Source organism: Benincasa hispida, chromosome 12 (genome assembly GCF_009727055.1).
Source record: "Benincasa hispida cultivar B227 chromosome 12, ASM972705v1, whole genome shotgun sequence".
Taxonomy (NCBI): Eukaryota; Viridiplantae; Streptophyta; class Magnoliopsida; order Cucurbitales; family Cucurbitaceae; genus Benincasa; species Benincasa hispida.
The window spans coordinates 29,450,031-29,470,000 of NC_052360.1; the positions used below are offsets into that span (position 1 = coordinate 29,450,031).

General features: G+C 31.3%; 2 protein-coding genes across 2 annotated transcripts; one reads left to right on the forward strand and one right to left on the reverse strand.

Moving 5' to 3' along the window:
* The first annotated feature begins 10,337 nt into the window (after positions 1 to 10,337).
* Positions 10,338 to 14,398, forward strand: LOC120092993 (protein OBERON 3). The gene is made up of 2 exons (XM_039051279.1): positions 10,338 to 12,382; positions 13,554 to 14,398. The coding sequence occupies exons 1-2, from the start codon at positions 10,618 to 10,620 to the stop codon at positions 14,138 to 14,140; spliced, it is 2,352 nt and encodes a 783-aa protein (XP_038907207.1). The 5' UTR covers positions 10,338 to 10,617; the 3' UTR covers positions 14,141 to 14,398.
* Positions 14,399 to 14,905: 507 nt separating this feature from the next.
* Positions 14,906 to 16,465, reverse strand: LOC120092994 (probable transmembrane ascorbate ferrireductase 3). The gene is made up of 4 exons (XM_039051280.1): positions 16,257 to 16,465; positions 15,739 to 15,787; positions 15,444 to 15,643; positions 14,906 to 15,360 (listed from the first exon to the last, which is right to left on the reverse strand). The coding sequence occupies exons 1-4, from the start codon at positions 16,416 to 16,418 to the stop codon at positions 15,082 to 15,084; spliced, it is 690 nt and encodes a 229-aa protein (XP_038907208.1). The 5' UTR covers positions 16,419 to 16,465; the 3' UTR covers positions 14,906 to 15,081.
* Positions 16,466 to 19,970: the final 3,505 nt, after the last annotated feature.

The window sequence follows — 19,970 nt, forward strand, 5'->3', positions numbered from 1 at the left end:
AGAAACCAGACATAATTTTCAAAAACAAAAACTAAACTGTTACCAAATGGGTCCTAAATTTTTGTTTTCAAATTTCTACTTTATCAAACAACTTCGACATATAACTATTTCGTCCTGAACTTATTGTAACAGGATAAAGGATGTGATTATATTTATATAACTAAACAAATTTCTAACTACTTTTAGATCATGAAGTTTTATATTAATGGAATATATCACCCTCATACACCAAAGGATATTCCATACATGCATCGTCATGTAACCACTTATACTTGAATAGTTGTAGGAGGAGAAAAGACGCAACTGTATGTTCAAACATATTTCTACCATTGGATTGTGATGTTTTATATTTATAGTCTAGATCACACCTGTACATGAAAGAATACATATTTTGTGCGTTATTATTTTGACCCGAATAATTATAATAAAGGACAAAATATGCATTATTAAAAGATGTAAGGATAAAATGAAGATATAAAAATTATCCTCTTATAATCTCTTCTAGATATAGTATAGATAACCAAACACATCTTTATATTATTTACATAGTTCAGTTAGAATGTCTTATAAATTGAGGATTAATTGGTATACACCCAAAAATGTATAAATTGATTGTTGCAAAATAGATGTATGGACCAGGTCAAATTTTTAACTACGACCTAACCAATTAAACATAAATACTTTTTTTTTCAAGCACATGAAAGGAAATTTTGAGATCTTACTCATTTAGATTCTGTTTAGTAACTATTTCATTTTTTATTTTTAGTTTTTTAAGATCAAATTTATTTTTTTCCTATTCTTACAATGATTTACATTTTTATTAAGTACAATAGTTGATCAATTCTTATTCGAATTTCAAAAATAAAAACATGTTTTTTAAAAACTATTTTTTTTAATTTTCAAATTTTGGTTTGGTTTTTTAAATCATTGGTAAAAAATAGATAACAAAACAAAATTTTTGGAGATGGAAGTAGTGCCTATAGACTTAATTAAAAAAAAAAAAAAAAATCAAATGGTTACCAAACAAGACCTTAGTCCTTAAATTTTGAGTTTGGTTTTGATTTAGTACATAACTTTCAGAATGTTACAATTTTACTCTTAAACTTTGAGTCTTTGTTTCAAATTGGTGTATTTATTTTTAATATTTACATTTTTAATCTTGATTTTTTAAATTAAATACTCATTTTATGTCTATTAATTAATTTAAAATAATTATAAAATTAAGGGTACTTGTTTTAAATTGCTGAAAATATTTTCAAATATAGCAAAATATTATTGTCTATCAAACAATGATAGACACTAATATACATCTATGAGTGTCTAACATTGATACTGATAGATGTTTATCATCACATTTTATTATATTTGCAAATAAGTTGGTTCATTTTCTTATATTTGAAAAGAATCTTATAATTAATTAAGTTTAATTATTTTTCATCACTATTAAAATTAAATAAATTTTTTATTTCATAAATTATATTAAATTAATGCCTATTAACACCAATGACTAGAAGTGAGAGTGTTTAAAGAAAATTTGAGGTTAAAAGTTTAAATTTTGAAACGTACAAATTGAAACAAAACTCAAATCTTAAGGTAAAATTATAATAGTTTGAAACCTAAGAGCTAAATTAAAACCAAACTCAAAATTTAATAATAAAATGTATAACATTTTAAAATCTAGGGATCAAACGAAAACTACAAAACCTAGAGACAAAAAGAAATATAGATAGAAAAACTACCAAACCTATTTACAAAAAGAAAAATAGAAGGAAAAATTACCTTTTTAGTCCCTAAGTTTTTAAGAATATGTGCTTTTGGTCCCTAGGTTTTCACAATGTAACTTTTTAATCCCTAAAATTTTTAAGATAAGTGCATTTGGTCTCCAAGTTTTCAAGTTGTATCTTTTATTAGTCACTGCGTTTTCAAAAATAGGTTTGATAGATCCTTGAAGCATTTTTATTTAATTATTATATAATATTTAAAATTACAAAAATATTCTTAAAAATTAATTTTAGAGAGAAAAAATTATTTTAAAAAATTAATTTTCTAATTTAAAATGTCATATAATTATTTAAAATAATAATAACTATTTGAAGGATCTTTTAAATCTATTTTTAAAAAATCAAGGATTAAAATTGAAAATTTAGGGACATGACCAAAAAGATAAATTTTAAAAGCTTAGAGACTAAACTCACTTATTTTTCAAAATTCAAGAACTAAAAATATAATTTTATTAAAAAAAAAAAAAAAAAAAAAAAAAGAGGTTATTTAATAGTGTGTGTGTTTATATATATCAAATTTCAAAACCGTGTTGACTTTGTTGGCCACCAAAATTCTCAATTTGGCATAAGACCAATTCATGAAACGTGTCCTGTGAATGATTACAAGTGGCAATGGATGATTGGTTTCTCTTTCCGTCACATCCTTTTATATATATATATATATATATATATATATATATCAGTAATGGACCTACTGCATCAATCTAATTAATGAGTTACACCACTATAGACTAATGAGAGAATTTTGCATACATTAAGAAAGAAAAAAATGAATTCAAATAATAATAATAATAAAATTATGGTTCCTCTCCCCTCTGCCTTTTACGTAATGGATGCAATAATTGATTAGAATATAGATTATTTTTAAATATAGAATAATGATTAAAAATATTTATAAATATAGTATAATGTTATTTTCGATAACATTAATAGACTATTATCTTCTATCATCAATAGACATATAAACTGTGATGTTTTATATATTTGAAAATATTTTCAATATTTTGACATTTAAGATAATTTATCTTATAATATCACTCAAATTACAAATGGATAATTAATTAAATATATTATAGGCTTTAAAGTTGGAATTTTGGATAATTGATTAAAATATATTTTGTGTAAAATTGCGTAGAATTAACTTGTTTGATAAAAGTCAAATTTTGTGCAGTAGAATATTGGAAAAGATGTAGGAAATTCTATCTCCATCCATTTTTTAAATACTTAAAAATATTTTTTCTAATTCTTAGAAAGTCATTCTAAATATATTTTTTTATATTTAATTTTCAAATATTAAAAAAAATTATCAAATCAAGAAAGTTTTAAAAAGCGTTTTTTATGAACTTGAAGCATCTCATCATTTTAAAGGTGTGTTTAATCGACCCACATTAGAAAAAACACATGTTTTTCGTAAAAATACTACTATATAAGTACTTTTGAATTTTTTTTTTTTTTTTTTAATGTTTTATCTAAAAGAACTTCATTTACTTTGTGTTATGGGTGGATTGGATCTAACAAAATAAGTCAAAAATAAGAAAAGATAAGGAAGTTAAATACAAGATCAAGTGAACTTAGTTTTAAATAATTTTAGATGTCAATTAATCATTTATCCAATTAAATTTATTCCAAATTTGTCTTGGATTAAGAAAAACTCATATCTTAATCTTAGGAAGATTAACGAGAATTAAGATCAATCTTAGATCAATTCTCTTATAAATACATAATTTTATCTCTACATGAGATAACTCACACTTCTTATTTCTTTTCTTTTTTAGAGTTCTCAAGTCTGACTTTGGCATCAAATTTCTTTTTCTTTGTTTTGCAGACCCTTTCTTCTCAAAATTGCAAATTTTTCGTTGTTGTCACATGAAGCTTGTGTCGTTTTTCCTTGTCCAAATTTTTTACATCAACATTTTGTATCTGTCTCAAACATTTTTAAAGTGATCACAAAAATAAATAAATAAATAATGCAATTTTAATTTGTTAGAAAAAGGTTTGACCACATTTCTTAAAATCAAAATTTAAGTTGTACATTACCAATCTCTTGAAAGAGTACTTTTTGTAAGCTCCTTAAAAGACATATCACTTATTTATGAATGATTCATTTCTGTATTAATTCCAAAGTATTTGAAGTCCTAAGTCATATGCCTTATTTTGTACCATTAAACATTTTGAGTCTCTTTTCAAGATAAGGTTACAATTTTTTAAAAAAAAAAAAAAAAAAAAAAAAAAAACCATTGGAAATTTTTTTTTTTTTTTTTTTTAATTATTATTAATTTGAAAGTAGAGACAAAAGTAGTTGGGATGGGTTTGGGGATTTCAAAGAAATAGGGCAAGAAATCAACATGATCCATTCAGACAAGGCTAAATGTTTTTAGGATAGGACCACACCTTTGAATTGAACATGCTGCAATTTGTATGCATCACATTACCAAATAAATAATTATAGGACACCATACCTTTTTTTTATCCTTAGATTTTGTATTTAATTTCTATTTGATATTTAAATTTTAAAATACTCTTTTTAAATTTTGAATTTGATTTTGATTTAGTTTTTAAGTTTCAAATGTTATAATTTTACCAGTTTTGTTTCATTTTAGTATTTGAACGTTTAAATGTTATACTTTTAACCAAGTAACGTTGATCCTCTAAGAAGTACATGTACCTTTTCTTTCAACTTCTACTTGTTAGTCGAGCACTTGAAGCTACCTATTTGATTCCTTGATCTTAATTTTTCCTATATTTCATTGATTTCAATTATTTTGTCCAACTGATTTTATATTTTGTAATAATTCACTTAATTACTTTCTTTCACTTCAAAGGCTCGAATTCTATAAAAATAAACAAACATGGGCATGAAAATTTGTCAATTGGGTATTGAACATTGTAATAAATAAGCCCTAGAAGAAAAGCTTACAAAGAGTGTGTTTATCAGTCATATCCTTGAGGAGAAAAGTGACATATCCCTACTTAGTTGATCAACCTATTAGAAACATGTAAATTTCATAGATTTATTAAAAACAACTCTAAAAGCGTTTTTTTTTTTAGCAAATTTCCTTTTTAAGTTTTTAATTTTAAAAAATTATATCTATTTCTTCCCAGTTTTTTTTTCTTATTTAGACTTGTAATCCTCTTTTAAACAAGTTTTTAGTCCATGTTTGATTGTCAATTGTTCTTTATTATTATTATTTTTCTTATAAATACTACTTCCACTGAAGAGTTTCATTGCACGTAAAAGAGACTACCAATCATAGTTTCAAAATGGAGAGGTGAAAAAAAAACATAGTAAAGAACTGATGAGAAATCAAACACAATTTTAAAAAACAGAGAACTAAAAACCAAAATTTTATCCCATACGAACTAATATCAATAATAACTACTTTTCTTAAGTTTTATTTTTTTTTAAATTTTATGTAAAGTTAAATTTCATGTACAAGACACTAGAAATAACTGGGCATGTAACCAAAGTTTAGATTCAAAGATTTTTCTAACTTTACTCACTTGAAAATAGACTTTTTTTTTTTTTTTTTTTTTGGGTTTGACCCTTTTATGATAATGGTTTCCTTTTTCAATATCTTTGAGTTGAATTCATGCGATTGAATTATTTTTTACCTATATACTTTTAATCCATTTATATAATTGGAAATACCAATAATTAACCCCTAATATTTGTATTGACTTTTGAAATAGTACAAAGAATATGGTTTTGGTGACACAATTATGAAAACCCCCCATATTCAATAGAACACCACATTAAAAAAGGGTAATGTGAAACTTTGGAGATGGAGACTTTATAATAAATAAACAAACAAAATATTTGAGTAATGAATAAGCTAATGTATAGTGGTAGAGTACATATATATATATATATATATGTTATACCAATGGAATTAGAATAAAGTGGGGTGGAAGTGGTTTTTATTGACATATATATCAAGTGGGTATTGACTGAGACTCTTTCATTTGGGTAGAAAATAAGAAGAATTTGATGGTCAATTATAAAAGTGGAGGCATAATATTTAGTATTCAATCAATGGAAGGTGGCATCTAATGAATTCATAGTTTTGGATCTTTTTTAATTAAAATTTCTAAATAAAGTCAGTTACAACTCATTGCATTAAACAAAACAATATACATCCTCAAATTTTATTTTGAGTTTAAATTTAAATCAAAACAACTAAAATTATTATTATTATTATTTTAAGTACAAGTAAAATAGTTGTTTTGTTGCAGTTTTTTCTTTTCTTTTCTTTTTTTTTTAATTCCATTTCTAAAATTTTATTCTTGTTGACTAAATTAGTAGAATATACACATAAGTCTAAATATATAATTTTCCTGTAAATATTTTTCTCCACTATCTCTCCTTTCCCACCTAAATGAAAATTCTCGCCTCAGGATAAGATTCTATGTAAGATTAAGAAAAAATTGAACATCGTCCATAGAGAATTGAATCATCGACATTTAAAATAATAATACAAAATATTTAATCTCACTAATAATATGATTAATGTATAACATCATAATACATTTAATTATTCGAGAGTTTGAAGCATATTATTTTTTTATTGGATAATTTTTATAGACATATCCACCCATAAATCTAACATATCTTCTTAAAAAGACATACGGATGATATTTCTATAATAATGAGATCTTTTTAAATATAAAAATATTTAAATTTTATAGTAAAAAATTTCTAAATATAAACACTTTTAGAACTTTTTCTATTTACAAGAACTTTCCTATAATTTAATATAATAATAATAGAATTTGAGGAAGAGGGGTTTCAAGTTAAAAGAACTCCACTATCCATGACAATAAAAAAACGTTTTTTTTTCCTTCTTATTTGACAAAGTCTTATACAAAGAAAATATTAAATTTTCCAATGTTTTGATTAAATGTCAAAAGATTTTAATAATATTTAATAGGACAAAGCTAACTTCTAGTTCTTGTTCAACAATTGTATATCATTTTCAAAAGTATGACCAAGTATTAAGACGCAAGAAAAGAAAAAGGATTTTTCGCACAATTTCTTCACAATATTTAGAAAGAAAAGAGAGAGTAAATAAATAAATAAATAAATCATTTAGTCAAACTCAAAACAATGGATCGTTTATACATTAAATATTAATAATACATAATTTTTTTTTTTAAAAAAAAAACTAGATGCACTATTTTGTCAACTATTATTCCGTAATTTTTTAATACAGCGATAGAGACAAACAACAAAAGAATTTAAGAAACCAATAATCCATAAAGTAAAGTAAAATCCACACTGTCGAGAATGGTTTTTAGCTAGATCGTTAAAAATTATGAAATTTACGAGCGTAGTAAGCTAAGTCATGAGCGACAAGTTATTCTTGTGGTTGACTTAAAAGAAGTCTTTAATAGACTCATAAAAATAGAGATCACTGATGGAATCAAACGTATCAAGGTCTGAACTTCATTATTCTGTACAATTCATAACCTAAATATATCCTATTCATATTTTTAAATAAGTTCAAAACTTGTTTTGTTATAAATTAAAATAATTTGTTAGTTAATTTATGTCTATGTTAGTTGAAATTCTACATTAATATTATTATTATTTTACAATATAAGGATAGTACAATGTTTATGCTATTTGAATTATGTTTCACTTGGTTAATTTCCTATGCATATTACATTAACTATTTGTCATTTATAAACAACTATTATGAACAAAACATATGTCTCTTAATTTTTTTTAATGAATGTTTTTTTAATTAAAATTAAGGTTTTTATACTACTTAAGTTTTTATAATTTTGATTTTAGTTTATTTTGGTTCTTTTATCTTTATTGTTTTATTTTCATCGCTGTATTTTTAAAAAGTTAAGGTTTTTTTTTTTGTTTGGAATCATGTAGGTAAAATTGAAACACAAAATTTATATCCAACAGAAAATTTTTCCTACAAATTTATGGCTATATTTTAATAAATTAAGCGAATGAAGACGCATGATAATTTTTTTATTAAAAAAATTGTGATGGGAAGAGAAATAAAGAGGAGAGAGAATATACTTTAGTTTAAGAGGTAACAACTTTAAAAAAATATATATATTTTTAATTAAAAAATAGGTCACACAACATCTTTCAATCAATAATTAATGAAAAAATGATGAAAAAAACCAAGAATGTTAGTACATGCAACCTAAATCAAAATCCAAGATTAGTAATATAATTATGTGTTGATTTAATTTGCATTTTTTGAGGCATTTTACTATTTATTTATAGTTGAGGCCTTTGTTGGGGGAAATGTGGGAAAAATATTTTGCGGTGTAAATTGCAAAAGGAAAGTTGACTTGGCCTCTTTTGGAAGCTTCGCTTGTCGTTCCCTGCAACATTATCCTTATCCCATTTTTTTTTTAATTCCCCCCCAAATATATTAGTTGCAAAATTACTATTTTTACCTAATTATTTTTTGAGTTTGCATACTTGATATAATTTTGAAAGAATGTGGGGTATTTGTTTGTTTGTTTTTTTTTTTTTGAAAAAAATTAAATTTTAATGAGACTGATGCGCATAAGCCTTAGGTTTTTTGTAACCAATAATTTATTCATAGGTACCTTTATAATTAATGATCCGCTTTTATAAATATATGAAAATTAACATTCTACTTACATCAAAGAGCACATTTTCATTTTTTTTTATAACGTATTAGATTAGGAATGCTCGTATCTATCGTAGTCATAATGCGATGGAGATGACCATTGCATTAGAGCTATAATAGACAATAACCATTCATAACGCAATATAAAAGGTGGTAATGTCCTCTGACATAAGTAGAAACTTAGATTTTATATATTTGTAGGAAATAAATAGTTAATCATAAAGATATTTGTGATGAAAAGGTTATCCTAACAAAAATCTCTACAAAGTTTGGAGGGTAAAAAAGGATTTTTGATTTAAGGAGTACTTGGTCAATATCACCTATGTGGATGATGTTAACAAGGTAAAAAGAAAAAAAAAAGTTGTTTTAACAAAAGTATGTTAGTTTTGTCAAACTAAAAACTTTTTATGTAAAAAGTAACAAATTTTCTATATTAGTATAGTGTAAAAAAATTCATATGAAAGATTAATGTTCCTAATCAAATTCTATTTATTTACTAAAATTCTGTTGGATAAGAAATTTGATTTTAGTTTTATGTTTTTGAAATTTATGTTAATGTTCTTAAAAATTCTATGAAATATTAAAATTAATTTAAATATTTTATATCATAATTATTTTAAATAAATTAATTAAAAGTTAAACGCGTGTGAGCATTATCGAAAATTAGGGGTTAAGAGTGTAAAATATTGAAATTTGGGGACCAAGTGAAAATTAAACTAAAAACACAAGGATAAAAATGTAAACTTTTTAAATCTAAGGACAAAATAGAAATTAAACTCAAAATACATTGTTAAAAAGAGTAACATTTCGAAACTTAGGGATCAAATGAAAACAAATCCAAAACATAGAGAGAGAATATTTCTTTTCTTTCTTCAAGTTTATTAAGAATAATTAGCATGCAAAAAAACAAACCCAAGTAAGTAATCAAGTTCTTGATATTATTGTTAAAATGAACATACCTTAATTTACATTAAAATTCCAACTTTAACATATCGGTACTGAAGCATATACAAACTATATGTTCCTTTTCGTGGAAACAACTACATCATCTCATTCAAACAATTACATTACCATTGATTTTACCACAACCTTGCCCTAATCATTTGCCTAGATAATCTACAAAACATAGTTATGCATATTCATGATTAATTGGGACAAATACATATTTGAGTAGAAGTTTTGTTACTCATCTTATAACAATATATTTAGAGTTAGGTTTGATCTAGGTTTTTTTTTCTTTCTCTTTTATGGATTAAATTAATGAGTGAACTGAATCGAACTTATTATAGGCATTCTAGATGTAAGGTGCGAAAGAAACTTCTCATTAAACAAATTGGGCTCCTCGACTTTGGCATAACCAAGGCTGATGTGAAGGTCGACCAAAGCCCAATTTTCTTCTTTTCAGGTTCCAGTTGTCTCCAATCTTTCAAGTCTATCTTGTCTCGGCCTCAATCTTGTTTACTACCATCTTTTTGAATTTATTCATTTGATCCAAAATTACTCGTAATTCACGGAGATTCAATTTTATAGTTAACGAACTCTTCAATTAAAAACAAAAAAGTTGAATATTGTGTGAACATATTATACACAAATATAAAATTCAAAACCAAACTTAATAATTTTTTTCTGTACTTATTTTTTAAATTAATTACATTCCATTCTCTAAATTTCGTGTGAAGTAAATTTCTCATAACTGCACACGTCAAAAAAGTTATAAAAATACACAGAATAAATGAAGATTAAACAGGAAAAGTGACCAGGTAGTTAAAAACTTCTGAAATAAAATAGTTATTTATCATCAGAATTATAGTACAGAAAATGAGAGGAATTATAATTACAGGTATTAGCTTGTATTTTTGCATTTGTTTGAAAGAAAATGGCGGCGAAAGTGCAAATGGGGAAGAGAGTTCATCTTCGTCAATCATCCATCTCCGAAGAAAGAAAAATCCACCAAAAATAAAGAAAGGAGAGAGAAATGTGTGTGTAATTCAGAACAAGTCAAGGGGTATTTCCGTAATCCCGAATTTCAAGAGCAAAACCAGTCATCGTCATCGTATGAAAAGGCTTGACAATTTGGCTCTTCCCGTTGCAAACGACTGTAAATCACTCAACAAAGGGGAAAGAGAAGAAAGAAATAAACAACAAACCCATTTTCCAGATTCAACCCCCAATTTCCCCTTTTCACTATTCCCATCACCTGATTTTAAGGCATGTTCGAGGCCAAGGATCTCGCCTCCGATGGCGAGGATTCTCGGACCAAGCTTTTGCGCCATGTCAGAGAGAATTCCGATGTCAAATCTGGGTTTTCCGACAAGGGTATTGTTGGTTTCCGGGAGGAACAGTCAAAATCTGCTAGAATCGGGAATTCGGGTTCTCAAGAACTCACTCTTAGCTACCTCTGTGACAAGGACAAGGGTTTTACGCCTTCCTTCGAGAAAGGTAATTACAAAGGTAAGGAAGTTTTGTTTTCTGAGAATTCTAACGAAGATGATAAATGGGTTGAAAGGGATTTCCTTAATTTGAACTCCAATAGGGGAAATCAATCGAAGCGGGAGGTTGAGGATGAGATGGAAAGGGAGAATAATCGGGGAAAGAAACCCAAGCTTGAAACTCTCAATCTTTCTTTAGCTTTGCCTGAAGTTTCACTTTCTCTTACTGCTTCAAATGCTTTGCAAAATGAAGATCCTCCCCCTGCTCGATCCAAGCCTTGTAGGAGCCTCCAATCTTTGGCCCCTTCAATGAACAACACCCAAACTACTTGCTCTAATGATTTCACTGCTGCTTCGCTTTCCTATTCCTACTCCCACCAATTTTCTCACAACCCCAGTTGCTCGTTGACGAGAAATTCGACTGAGAATTACGAGTATTCGGTTGGGAGAGACGACCATATTTGGAACTGTGGAGAGGGAACTAATGGGTCTGTTCATAGCAGGTTTAAACCATTAGGGGATGGAGTTGCTTTGTCAAATCATGGAGGTGGGCTGAATTCTTTGTTGCACGGGAATCGTCCTTCAAATAAGGAGATATGTAATAACTCCGATGAACATTCATTTTTTCCGTCGGAGCTTCCGGCAAGACTGAGAACAGAGGTGAAATCGGGGAATTCGATTGGAAGGGGATCAGAAAATTTGAAGGGGGTTGAGGGTATTGCTAGGCCGGAGAGAATTCTTTGCGAAATCGTCTCAGAGTCGATCTCTATCATGTCTCAGATAGTTCAGGAGCTTCCTGATGAAACACTTTCATCAATCAAAGATTACTTGAAAGATCTGATTGCTATGCCTGACAAGAGAGATGAATTATCGTCTCTCCAAAAGCGGTTAGAGCGAAGGTCTGATCTAACTAAGGAAACTCTTTCAAAGTGTCACAAAGCACAGCTTGAAATTCTAGTTTCAGTGAAGATGGGGCTAGCAAGTTTCATATCAGCGAAAAGTAGGTGTTCCATTGCTGAGCTTGTGGACATTTTCTTGTTTCTGAAATGCAGGAGCTGCAAGAATGTAATCCCAGTTGATGATTGTGACTGTAAAATCTGCTCAGCCAACAAGGGATTTTGCAGCTCATGTATGTGCCCCATTTGTTTGAACTTTGATTGTGCAAACAATACTTGTAGTTGGGTTGGTTGTGATGTCTGCTCTCATTGGTGCCATGCTGCCTGTGGGATTGAGAAGAATCTCATCCGGCCTGGTCCGAGTCTCAAAGGTCAATCGGGGATGACAGAGATGCAGTTCCATTGCATTGCTTGTAATCATGCTTCAGAGATGTTTGGATTTGTGAAGGATGTTTTTGTATGCTGTGCAAGGAACTGGGGTCTAGAAACCTTGATGAAGGAGCTTGAGTGGGTAAAGAGGATCTTCATTGGAAGTGATGACTACAAAGGCAAGGATTTGTATATTAAAGCTGCTCAGATGCTGGCCAAGCTTGAAAGGAAAGCAATTGCTCCTCGGGAGGCCTGCAATATCATTCTTGAATACTTCAATTGTAAGTTTCAAAAATCTTCATCATCCAGTTCCTTTCTAATCTTTTGCCTAAATTTGATTATTTAATATGTGTTTTTCGAGAAACAATTGATGTTAATCTACTTTGTCCTCCTTAATATTCATCTCTTTAATTTGTTTATTGACTGTTCACATGAAGTTCTTTTATATTTATGTGAAACTCTTGCAGTATCTGTTTCTTGTTCGTTTGTCCTTCTATTCCTGAAATGAACATCTATTTTCTTAATTTCCATGGTCAGTAGTTATCATTTTTTAATTGTTCAACGACACATAATTAACTTTCCATCCAATTATTAAGGACAGTCAGAACACACTGTTGTAGTAGCTCATCGTTACTGAGGTGAATGTCCTTTTTGTTTTTGTTTTTCCTTTTTTACTACTCAACGGAAGTAAATGCTCAAGGATCAGATAAAATCTAAAAATTAAACCTGACGGTTCCTGATTCCGTGGCTTTTTGAAATGTTTAATACACAAGTGTCAAGTGAGCTAATTGATTTAACATTAGTAGTAAGGAGTCACCATTTCAAATAACAAATATTCAGAATACTTCATTCTTACTCATTTGCAGAATAGCTGAAATTTTTAGCTCCTTTTACAATTGTTTTCAATGTCTCTCTTTTCCTCAATAAATGACTGCTGCTTCCGGTCATTCTTAATCAATTAGAACAATTCTTATAAGGGACCAATTTTCATGGCCATCTTCTGTGATTCTTTGCAGTTTGACAATACATGGTAGTTTTTCTGTCTTACGAATTACAATCTGGTCTAAACATTAGTTCAATTTGTTTGTGTGTATGCTTCATATATTTAATACGCAACACCTTTGTTCTTCTTTAGTTAAAACATGGAAGTAAAATAACTGTCAGGTTGCTGGGTCGTATTCCATTTTAGGTCCGGAAATGGAGAAAAGATACAGTAGGAAACATCAAGTGCCATTGTATTTAACTAGAATTATGGCTACATTTTGAAAATTAGAGTAGCTTCTGGACCTTGATAGATTAGAATTATGTAAGATGGCAATGCATTGGTCATTTGGACATTTTCCTTACAAGAGTTGCTAAATGCTATGACATCTATCTCAATACAATGGTACGGCTTAAAATGTTTTGGTGTTACTGTATGTTTTGACTAACATAATTGTTGGACTTGGTTAGATGGTACATCGGAGATTTCAACTTCTGGGGTATTCTCAGAGAAGTTAGGAACAACCGATACGACCAGCCTGTCGAAAGATGGGATGTCTCTTCCTCAAACGGGTTCCCTACCTTCAACATACATCATGCAGAAAAACACCCCATCTAAGCCACATCGTGACTTAATCTCTGGCGATCTTCGACGGAACGATCTCAAAGTCTCCATTGCCAGTGACTTAAATGTAGACGACGAGTTCCAATTTGGGGTGTTGACAAAGAAAGAGGGCCTCGAGAGCTTGGAAAGCATTGTAAGAATCAAGAAAGCAGAGGCAGGAATGTTCCAGAACAAGGCAGATGAGGCACGGAGGGAGGCCGAACGGCTGAGACAAATAATCATTGCAAAGACAGAGAAACTCGACGAGGACTATGCCGAAAAGATCGGGAAATTGTGCTTGAAAGAGGCGGAAGATAGGCGTAGGAAGAAGGTGGAGGAGCTGAAGGTATTGGAGAATTCTCAAATAGATTATTACAACATGAAGAAGAGAATGCAGAAGGAGATATCTGGGTTATTGGAAAGGATGGAAGTGACAAAAAAGCAAGTAGTGTGAAGGTGACTGGGGATGTTCTATTTCTAACTTGATTTTTGTGGAGGTTTAGCAATAATGTTGACTGTTTTAATGATTATATTACAATGGGTTGTGTTTGTTTATTATTTAAGATCAAAAGAGGCAGTGATTGGGAAGCTCAATCCTGATTGAAACCATTATCTCTCTTGTCAAAGTTACCAGATTTTTCTCATTCTTTTAAACCCTTTTTCTTTTCTGTACCTGCTTTAGCATAAATGTAAAGTCTTACAACCCTTCCTCTCCTCTGGATTCTGAACTCTCTTTCTCTATATTCTGAACTTAGGCTCTCTAGTGGTCCCTCTTTCTCTCCTTGGATTTTGAACTCTCCCTCTCTTTTTATGCTTCAAAGATGGGAGAATCGATAATCTCGCTTTTAGGATAGATGTATAATGTCTTATTTAGTTGAATTATGTTCATATTGATCTCTATTAAAAGAAATTTGACTTTACAAAATGATAATGAAAAGAAAAGGAATTATGGGATTTTCAAATTAGTCTGTCATCAGTGGTGATTTAAGAGGTCTATCCTCTTGTTATGTGGATTGTTAGACGTCTTTAGACTTTAACTATTGGATCTATGGGTAATTTCATAAGCCTATTTCTCCCCTTTCATGGACTAACAATATGAAACAAGAAGGGAAAAAATGACAAATACCTAGGATATCTTAAAACCATTAAATCTAGACACAACATCAAGGACATTTGAACTTGGGATATGTTAACCCTATGTTGAGTCATCTTTAAGCTGTTCCAAACAGAACAAATTTTGTTTTCATTCAAAATAAGAGGACAAGAAGAGGTCCATTGAGTTGGGATGAATATAATCTTAACAATGAACACACATCTCAGCAATGAAACTTGAAAACAACTCAGCATACAAGTCCCACACTCTTGAAAAGAACAAGAAACTAGAAAAGAATAGGCCTAAACAGTGTGATCGATGTGCATAAACCGAGCAAAACCGATGGAAACATCGATGGAAATGCCAAAGAGGAGGACGAAGAAAGCAGTGAAGTTAAGCAAACGGGACTCGGGGCTGCCAGCCAGTCTCAAAGAAGTAGCCTTCTCAGACAAGCCAGTCAATGCTGTGCATATTATCATCATCAGCAGAGCCCTTCCCCCACTTATGTGCCATGGCAGCAGCCTGGCTTTGGTAGCTGCATCTGCTCCTGGAAACAAGAATGTAAATAGTCCCAACAGCCACTGTCCAAACCAATGTAAGTCGGTGTACTTTTAATAAAAAATTATCGCAGTTTCGAAATGGGTATAATTAAAACGTCTTATACCTGTAAGCCATAAAGGCAGAAAGTGACGATGCCAATCCATGAATGTAAACTAAACATATCCTCCAAGTTCACTTGATCATGAAACTTGAAAGCAGCGTTTATTCCTATAATTCCCATGCAAATGGCTACCAAATGCAGGGCCATATGAACTATCTTCTTTGTTATCTTTTCTGCTCTCACTGTCTTGTAGGCCATCATTGCTGCTCAAACCCAATTCAATCATGGTTATTTTGATTTCTTTTTTATATTGTATCTTTAAAATATTAGTTAAATGAACTCGAGCTAGCTGTGGTACCTTCTCCCGACATGAACACGAAACCGAGGAGCATGAAGAATGGGTGGCACTGCCGAAAACAAAACTCCTTCAATGTTAGTCGTTCTTCTCCTATTCATATTAACAGCTCTATGTTTTGATCATATTAGCCCTATCAAAAGACTCTAGATCTTACCCAGTTATTTAATTTTAAGCTACTCTATCCAATTCCTCGAATGACTCTTATTAATAACAATCTAATCCAATTATGAAATATTTGCAAATCGCTTTAAGAAAATAGTGAAAACAACAAGGCAGACTCAAATCATTTGTCATTACATTACAAGGCGTAAGTAAATATCATTTTTTTCTAAAACTATTGATTGAAATAGAAGTAAAATAAATATAAGTATACTATACCTCACCTATAAGTAAAATGTATATCTTTTACTGAATAATAAATTTGAGTTGATGTGGCTGATATTGTAGATGAAACACCAGTGATATATACCAAGGCTATAAGTGAAGGGGAATGATGAAAGAAACGAACGAATCCTTACATTGAAAACAAGGTCCGGATTGGGAGAATCATAGGCTAGGCCGCCACGATAATGCAGCAACCAAACAAGCATAAGAATGCAGGCAGTGAGACCAAAAATATGTGCAAAGACAGTAATTGAAGAAGCAGTGTGCCTGAAAGTTGCCCTGTCCATAGTGTCCATATCAATGGGGAATGTATGATTTTTTATTCTCAAAGACTTGAGTTTCATGTTGGTTCCTATATATAGACTTTTTGTTTAGAGGGGAGAGATATAAAATGTTGCTTGAAGAGCTGGGTTTGGAATTGGGAGTAATGGGAAAACTTGGATCTTTGGCAAAGCATATCAGAATTAATAGTTAATGAAGCTAATTATGGCAGCTTCTTGGTAAGAGAGGAAGAAATGAGAATGTATAAAGTCTGAGACTTTTATATAAAAGAAAAAAAAAGTGAGGGTGGAGCTGGCAGGGGCATTAACTGATTGTATGAACAAAAGGAATCATATGAGATTAACAGACAAAAAAAGGGAAAGATTATGAGAAGACAAAGATAAAGTGGGTCTTGTGAAGAATAAGGTTAAGTATATGTGCAGTGGATTAAACTCTCTTGAAGTTGAAGTTTGGATTTGGCCTTTTTGATATCTTTTTTGAATTTGGGTAGAAGAAGAAGCTAAATTTTGGTAAGTTGTTACTACATTAAAAAAAATGTAACATGTTTTCAATTTTTGTTAGGAAAATTGTAACTATGATTTCAATTGATTTAAAACATACAATATTAAGACTCAGTTTGACAACGTTCACTTTTTGTTTTTTTATGTTTGGTTTCCCACTTTTACAAAAAAAAAAAAAAAAAAGAAAAAAACTATATAGCTTTCGACTTTTTTATTTTTGAAAACAAAAAATGAGAAATATGATTGAGAGACTCGACTGATTTAAACATACATACAATCAAATAAGAGATTAAGAGACTTGAAGTCTCCAAACTTATTAGTTTTTGAAAGAGAAAAATGTCACATTTGTATTTGGCAGGAAGGTTAGTGTGGGATCTTGCCAGAGAAGAGAAGAGAAGTGAAGCCAAGGAAGAAAGGAATAGAGAGGGGTAGAGGGGTAGGGGAAGATTAAAAAAGATAATGAACAAAAATTTCCACATAAGCTAAATTATTAAAAAACTTAGTAAACATTGCACATCATTTAAAAATTGTCATCTCAAACCTACTATATCATTTTTCATTAGTTAATTAAATGTCAATTTAACTCCAAAAATACTTGAGATCATCTTCAAATCTCAGGAATCAAGTTGTCCTCTATATATATGTCGAAAAAGGGTTAGTTTGCCCTAGGGGCTTATTTGTAATTTCTTTGTGGGCCTAGGGTTTCCTGTCTGTCTATTTATTTGAGCAAGTATTCCTGTATTTCTATATCACTTGAATAATAAAAAAATAAGTCTAGATCATGGTTTTTTCTCTCTGGCCTAGGGTTTTCCACGTAAACCATTTGTGTGTTTTGATTCTCCTTCCTTCCTCTTCTATTTTTATCATGGTATCAGAGCAAGGTGACGAAACCCTAGCCACCATTGATGAGTCCCCGTTAACGACCAATTTCGAGATGGCTGTCACAATTAAGGAATCTGTCCAACAGTATCTAGAGGCTGCCTTACCGCGTCTTCTTCAACAAATGAGCACCGCACTGACAATCCAATCCGTCAACTGACAAATCAGGTTGCGCCCAACCATGAAGGATCGCACCCAGCCTAGAATCATCGACGGCACTCCGATTGCGCCTGGAAAGAACCCTATCGACGGTGGTGCCCAGATCCACTTCAGATCTGTCAAAATCTCGGGTGTAGATGACCATTAACGTCCAATCAAAGCCTAGCCAGCCGTGCAGCAGATTGATCCCTCGGGTGCAGAAGACTATCGACGTCCGTTCGAAGCCCAGCTAGCCGCACAACAGACCCATTTCACGACGAACTCTCGGGTGCTCAGGTGGACCAGTCGTGGCTTCGGTTTTGACTAGCAACTGCCGGTGGATCAGCCAACACAGTCCGACAGCAATGGCGTGGGTCCCGTTCTTTTTTCGGTGAGTTCTTCAGTAGCCGCGAGTAGGGTTTTTCCTGGACAGATTCAGAAAAGATTTACTTTTCTTCAGTAACAACTCGCGGATCTTGGTACGATTCTTGGCACGAACTCACCAAGTACTCAACCAGAGTCATCCAATCTTCAGCTATACTCCGAAAACCCGGTAAAATCTTTCCATTCTTTACCTACTGCAAATTTGTTGTCTAGATCAATGAGACATTCTACATGAATTATTATTGGCGAAAAGTTGAATGGCTAAAATTATTTCTCCTAGTTGCAATTCATCAGAATGGCTCTGAAAGAAAGACAAAAATTTGGTTATCTTACCAGGGAAATACCAAAACCTGAACCTAGTCACTCCTAAGAACACATCTGGAAAGCAGAAGATTCATTACTACGGTCAGTTCTAGTGAGTAGTATGGAACCTCAAATAGGCAAACCATTGCTCTATATGGTGTCTGCCAAAGACATTTGGGATGTAGTACAGCAACTGTATTCAAAGAAGCAAAATGTATCTCGCCTATATACCTTACGAATTCAAGCAAGGGACTATGGTCGTAACGTTGCACTTCAATAAACTGTCCTTGTTATGATAAGAAACGGACTTATACCGTGAAATTATCTGGAAGTGTGCACATGATGGGACTCAGTATTCCAAAATTGAGGAAGCTGATTGAGTGTTCGCAGTAGGATATTAGGCCAACGTCCTACACCGTCGCTTATGGAGGTGTATTCTGAAATACGCATGGAAGAAGACAGGTCTAGTGCGATGAATAATCCAGTAGTCACATCTACTGACACTGCTGCCTTTGTCAAAAAATCCTCTGAATCTGACAGTGACAAGAAACCTCCACCTATTTGTGAGCATTGCAAAAAACTGTGGCACACGAAGGACCAGTGATGAAAGTTGCATGGAAAACCTCCAAATTACAAATGACGACAGTCACAGGACAAATCTGGTCCTGGATGGGCTCTAGTAAGCGACTTGGCAAATGACAAGGCTCAAGCTCAACCTCAAGCAAATGGTCAAAGTAGCTCAAGTGCTATCGGGGTTAGTGCTATTGCACACTCAGGTACGACTCAACCCTTTGGTTTTATTAGCATTAATGGAAAAAGCCCTGGATTGTGGATTCCGGAGCAACAGATCAGATCTGACCGATTCTTCTGATTATTTTATATCATATCACCCGAGTAGCGGAAATGAGAAGATTAGAATTGCAGATGGGTTCTTTGCCCCTGTCACAGGAAAAGGACATCTTTCCCCTTTTGAGGGTCTGCTGATGTGTTGCATGTTCCTAGAATTTCATACAACTTATTATCTGTCAGTAAAATTACAAGAGACCTGAATTGTCAGACTGTTTTCTCACCCGACATTGTTTTGTTTCAGGATCTGAGCTCGGGGAAGATGATTGGCACTGCTCGACACGATAGGGGGCTCTATTTCCTGACTAATGAGACTTCTTTTAGGGATGGTTATAACACTAGCTTTATTTCTTTGAATTTCTCTACTGCTGAAACTGGTTTTATGTTATGGCATTACCATCTGAGACATCCTAATTTTCAATATATGAAGTATCTTTTTCCGTATTTATTTCATAATATTAATATATCGACCTTACATTGCGATGTATGTATCCGGGCTAAACAAACTCGTGTCCC

Bases quoted from the DNA above. Each gene is read 5' to 3' on its own strand.
- LOC120092993 (XM_039051279.1), top strand. From the start codon at position 10,618: ATGTTCGAGGCCAAGGATCTCGCCTCCGATGGCGAGGATTCTCGGACC. The intron at 12,383-13,553 runs GTAAGTTTCAAA...GGACTTGGTTAG, and splicing joins CATTCTTGAATACTTCAATT to ATGGTACATCGGAGATTTCA.
- LOC120092994 (XM_039051280.1), bottom strand. From the start codon at position 16,418: ATGGACACTATGGACAGGGCAACTTTCAGGCACACTGCTTCTTCAATT. The intron at 15,788-16,256 runs GTAAGGATTCGT...TGTTTTCGGCAG, and splicing joins ATCCGGACCTTGTTTTCAAT to TGCCACCCATTCTTCATGCT. The intron at 15,644-15,738 runs GTACCACAGCTA...GGGTTTGAGCAG, and splicing joins CGTGTTCATGTCGGGAGAAG to CAATGATGGCCTACAAGACA.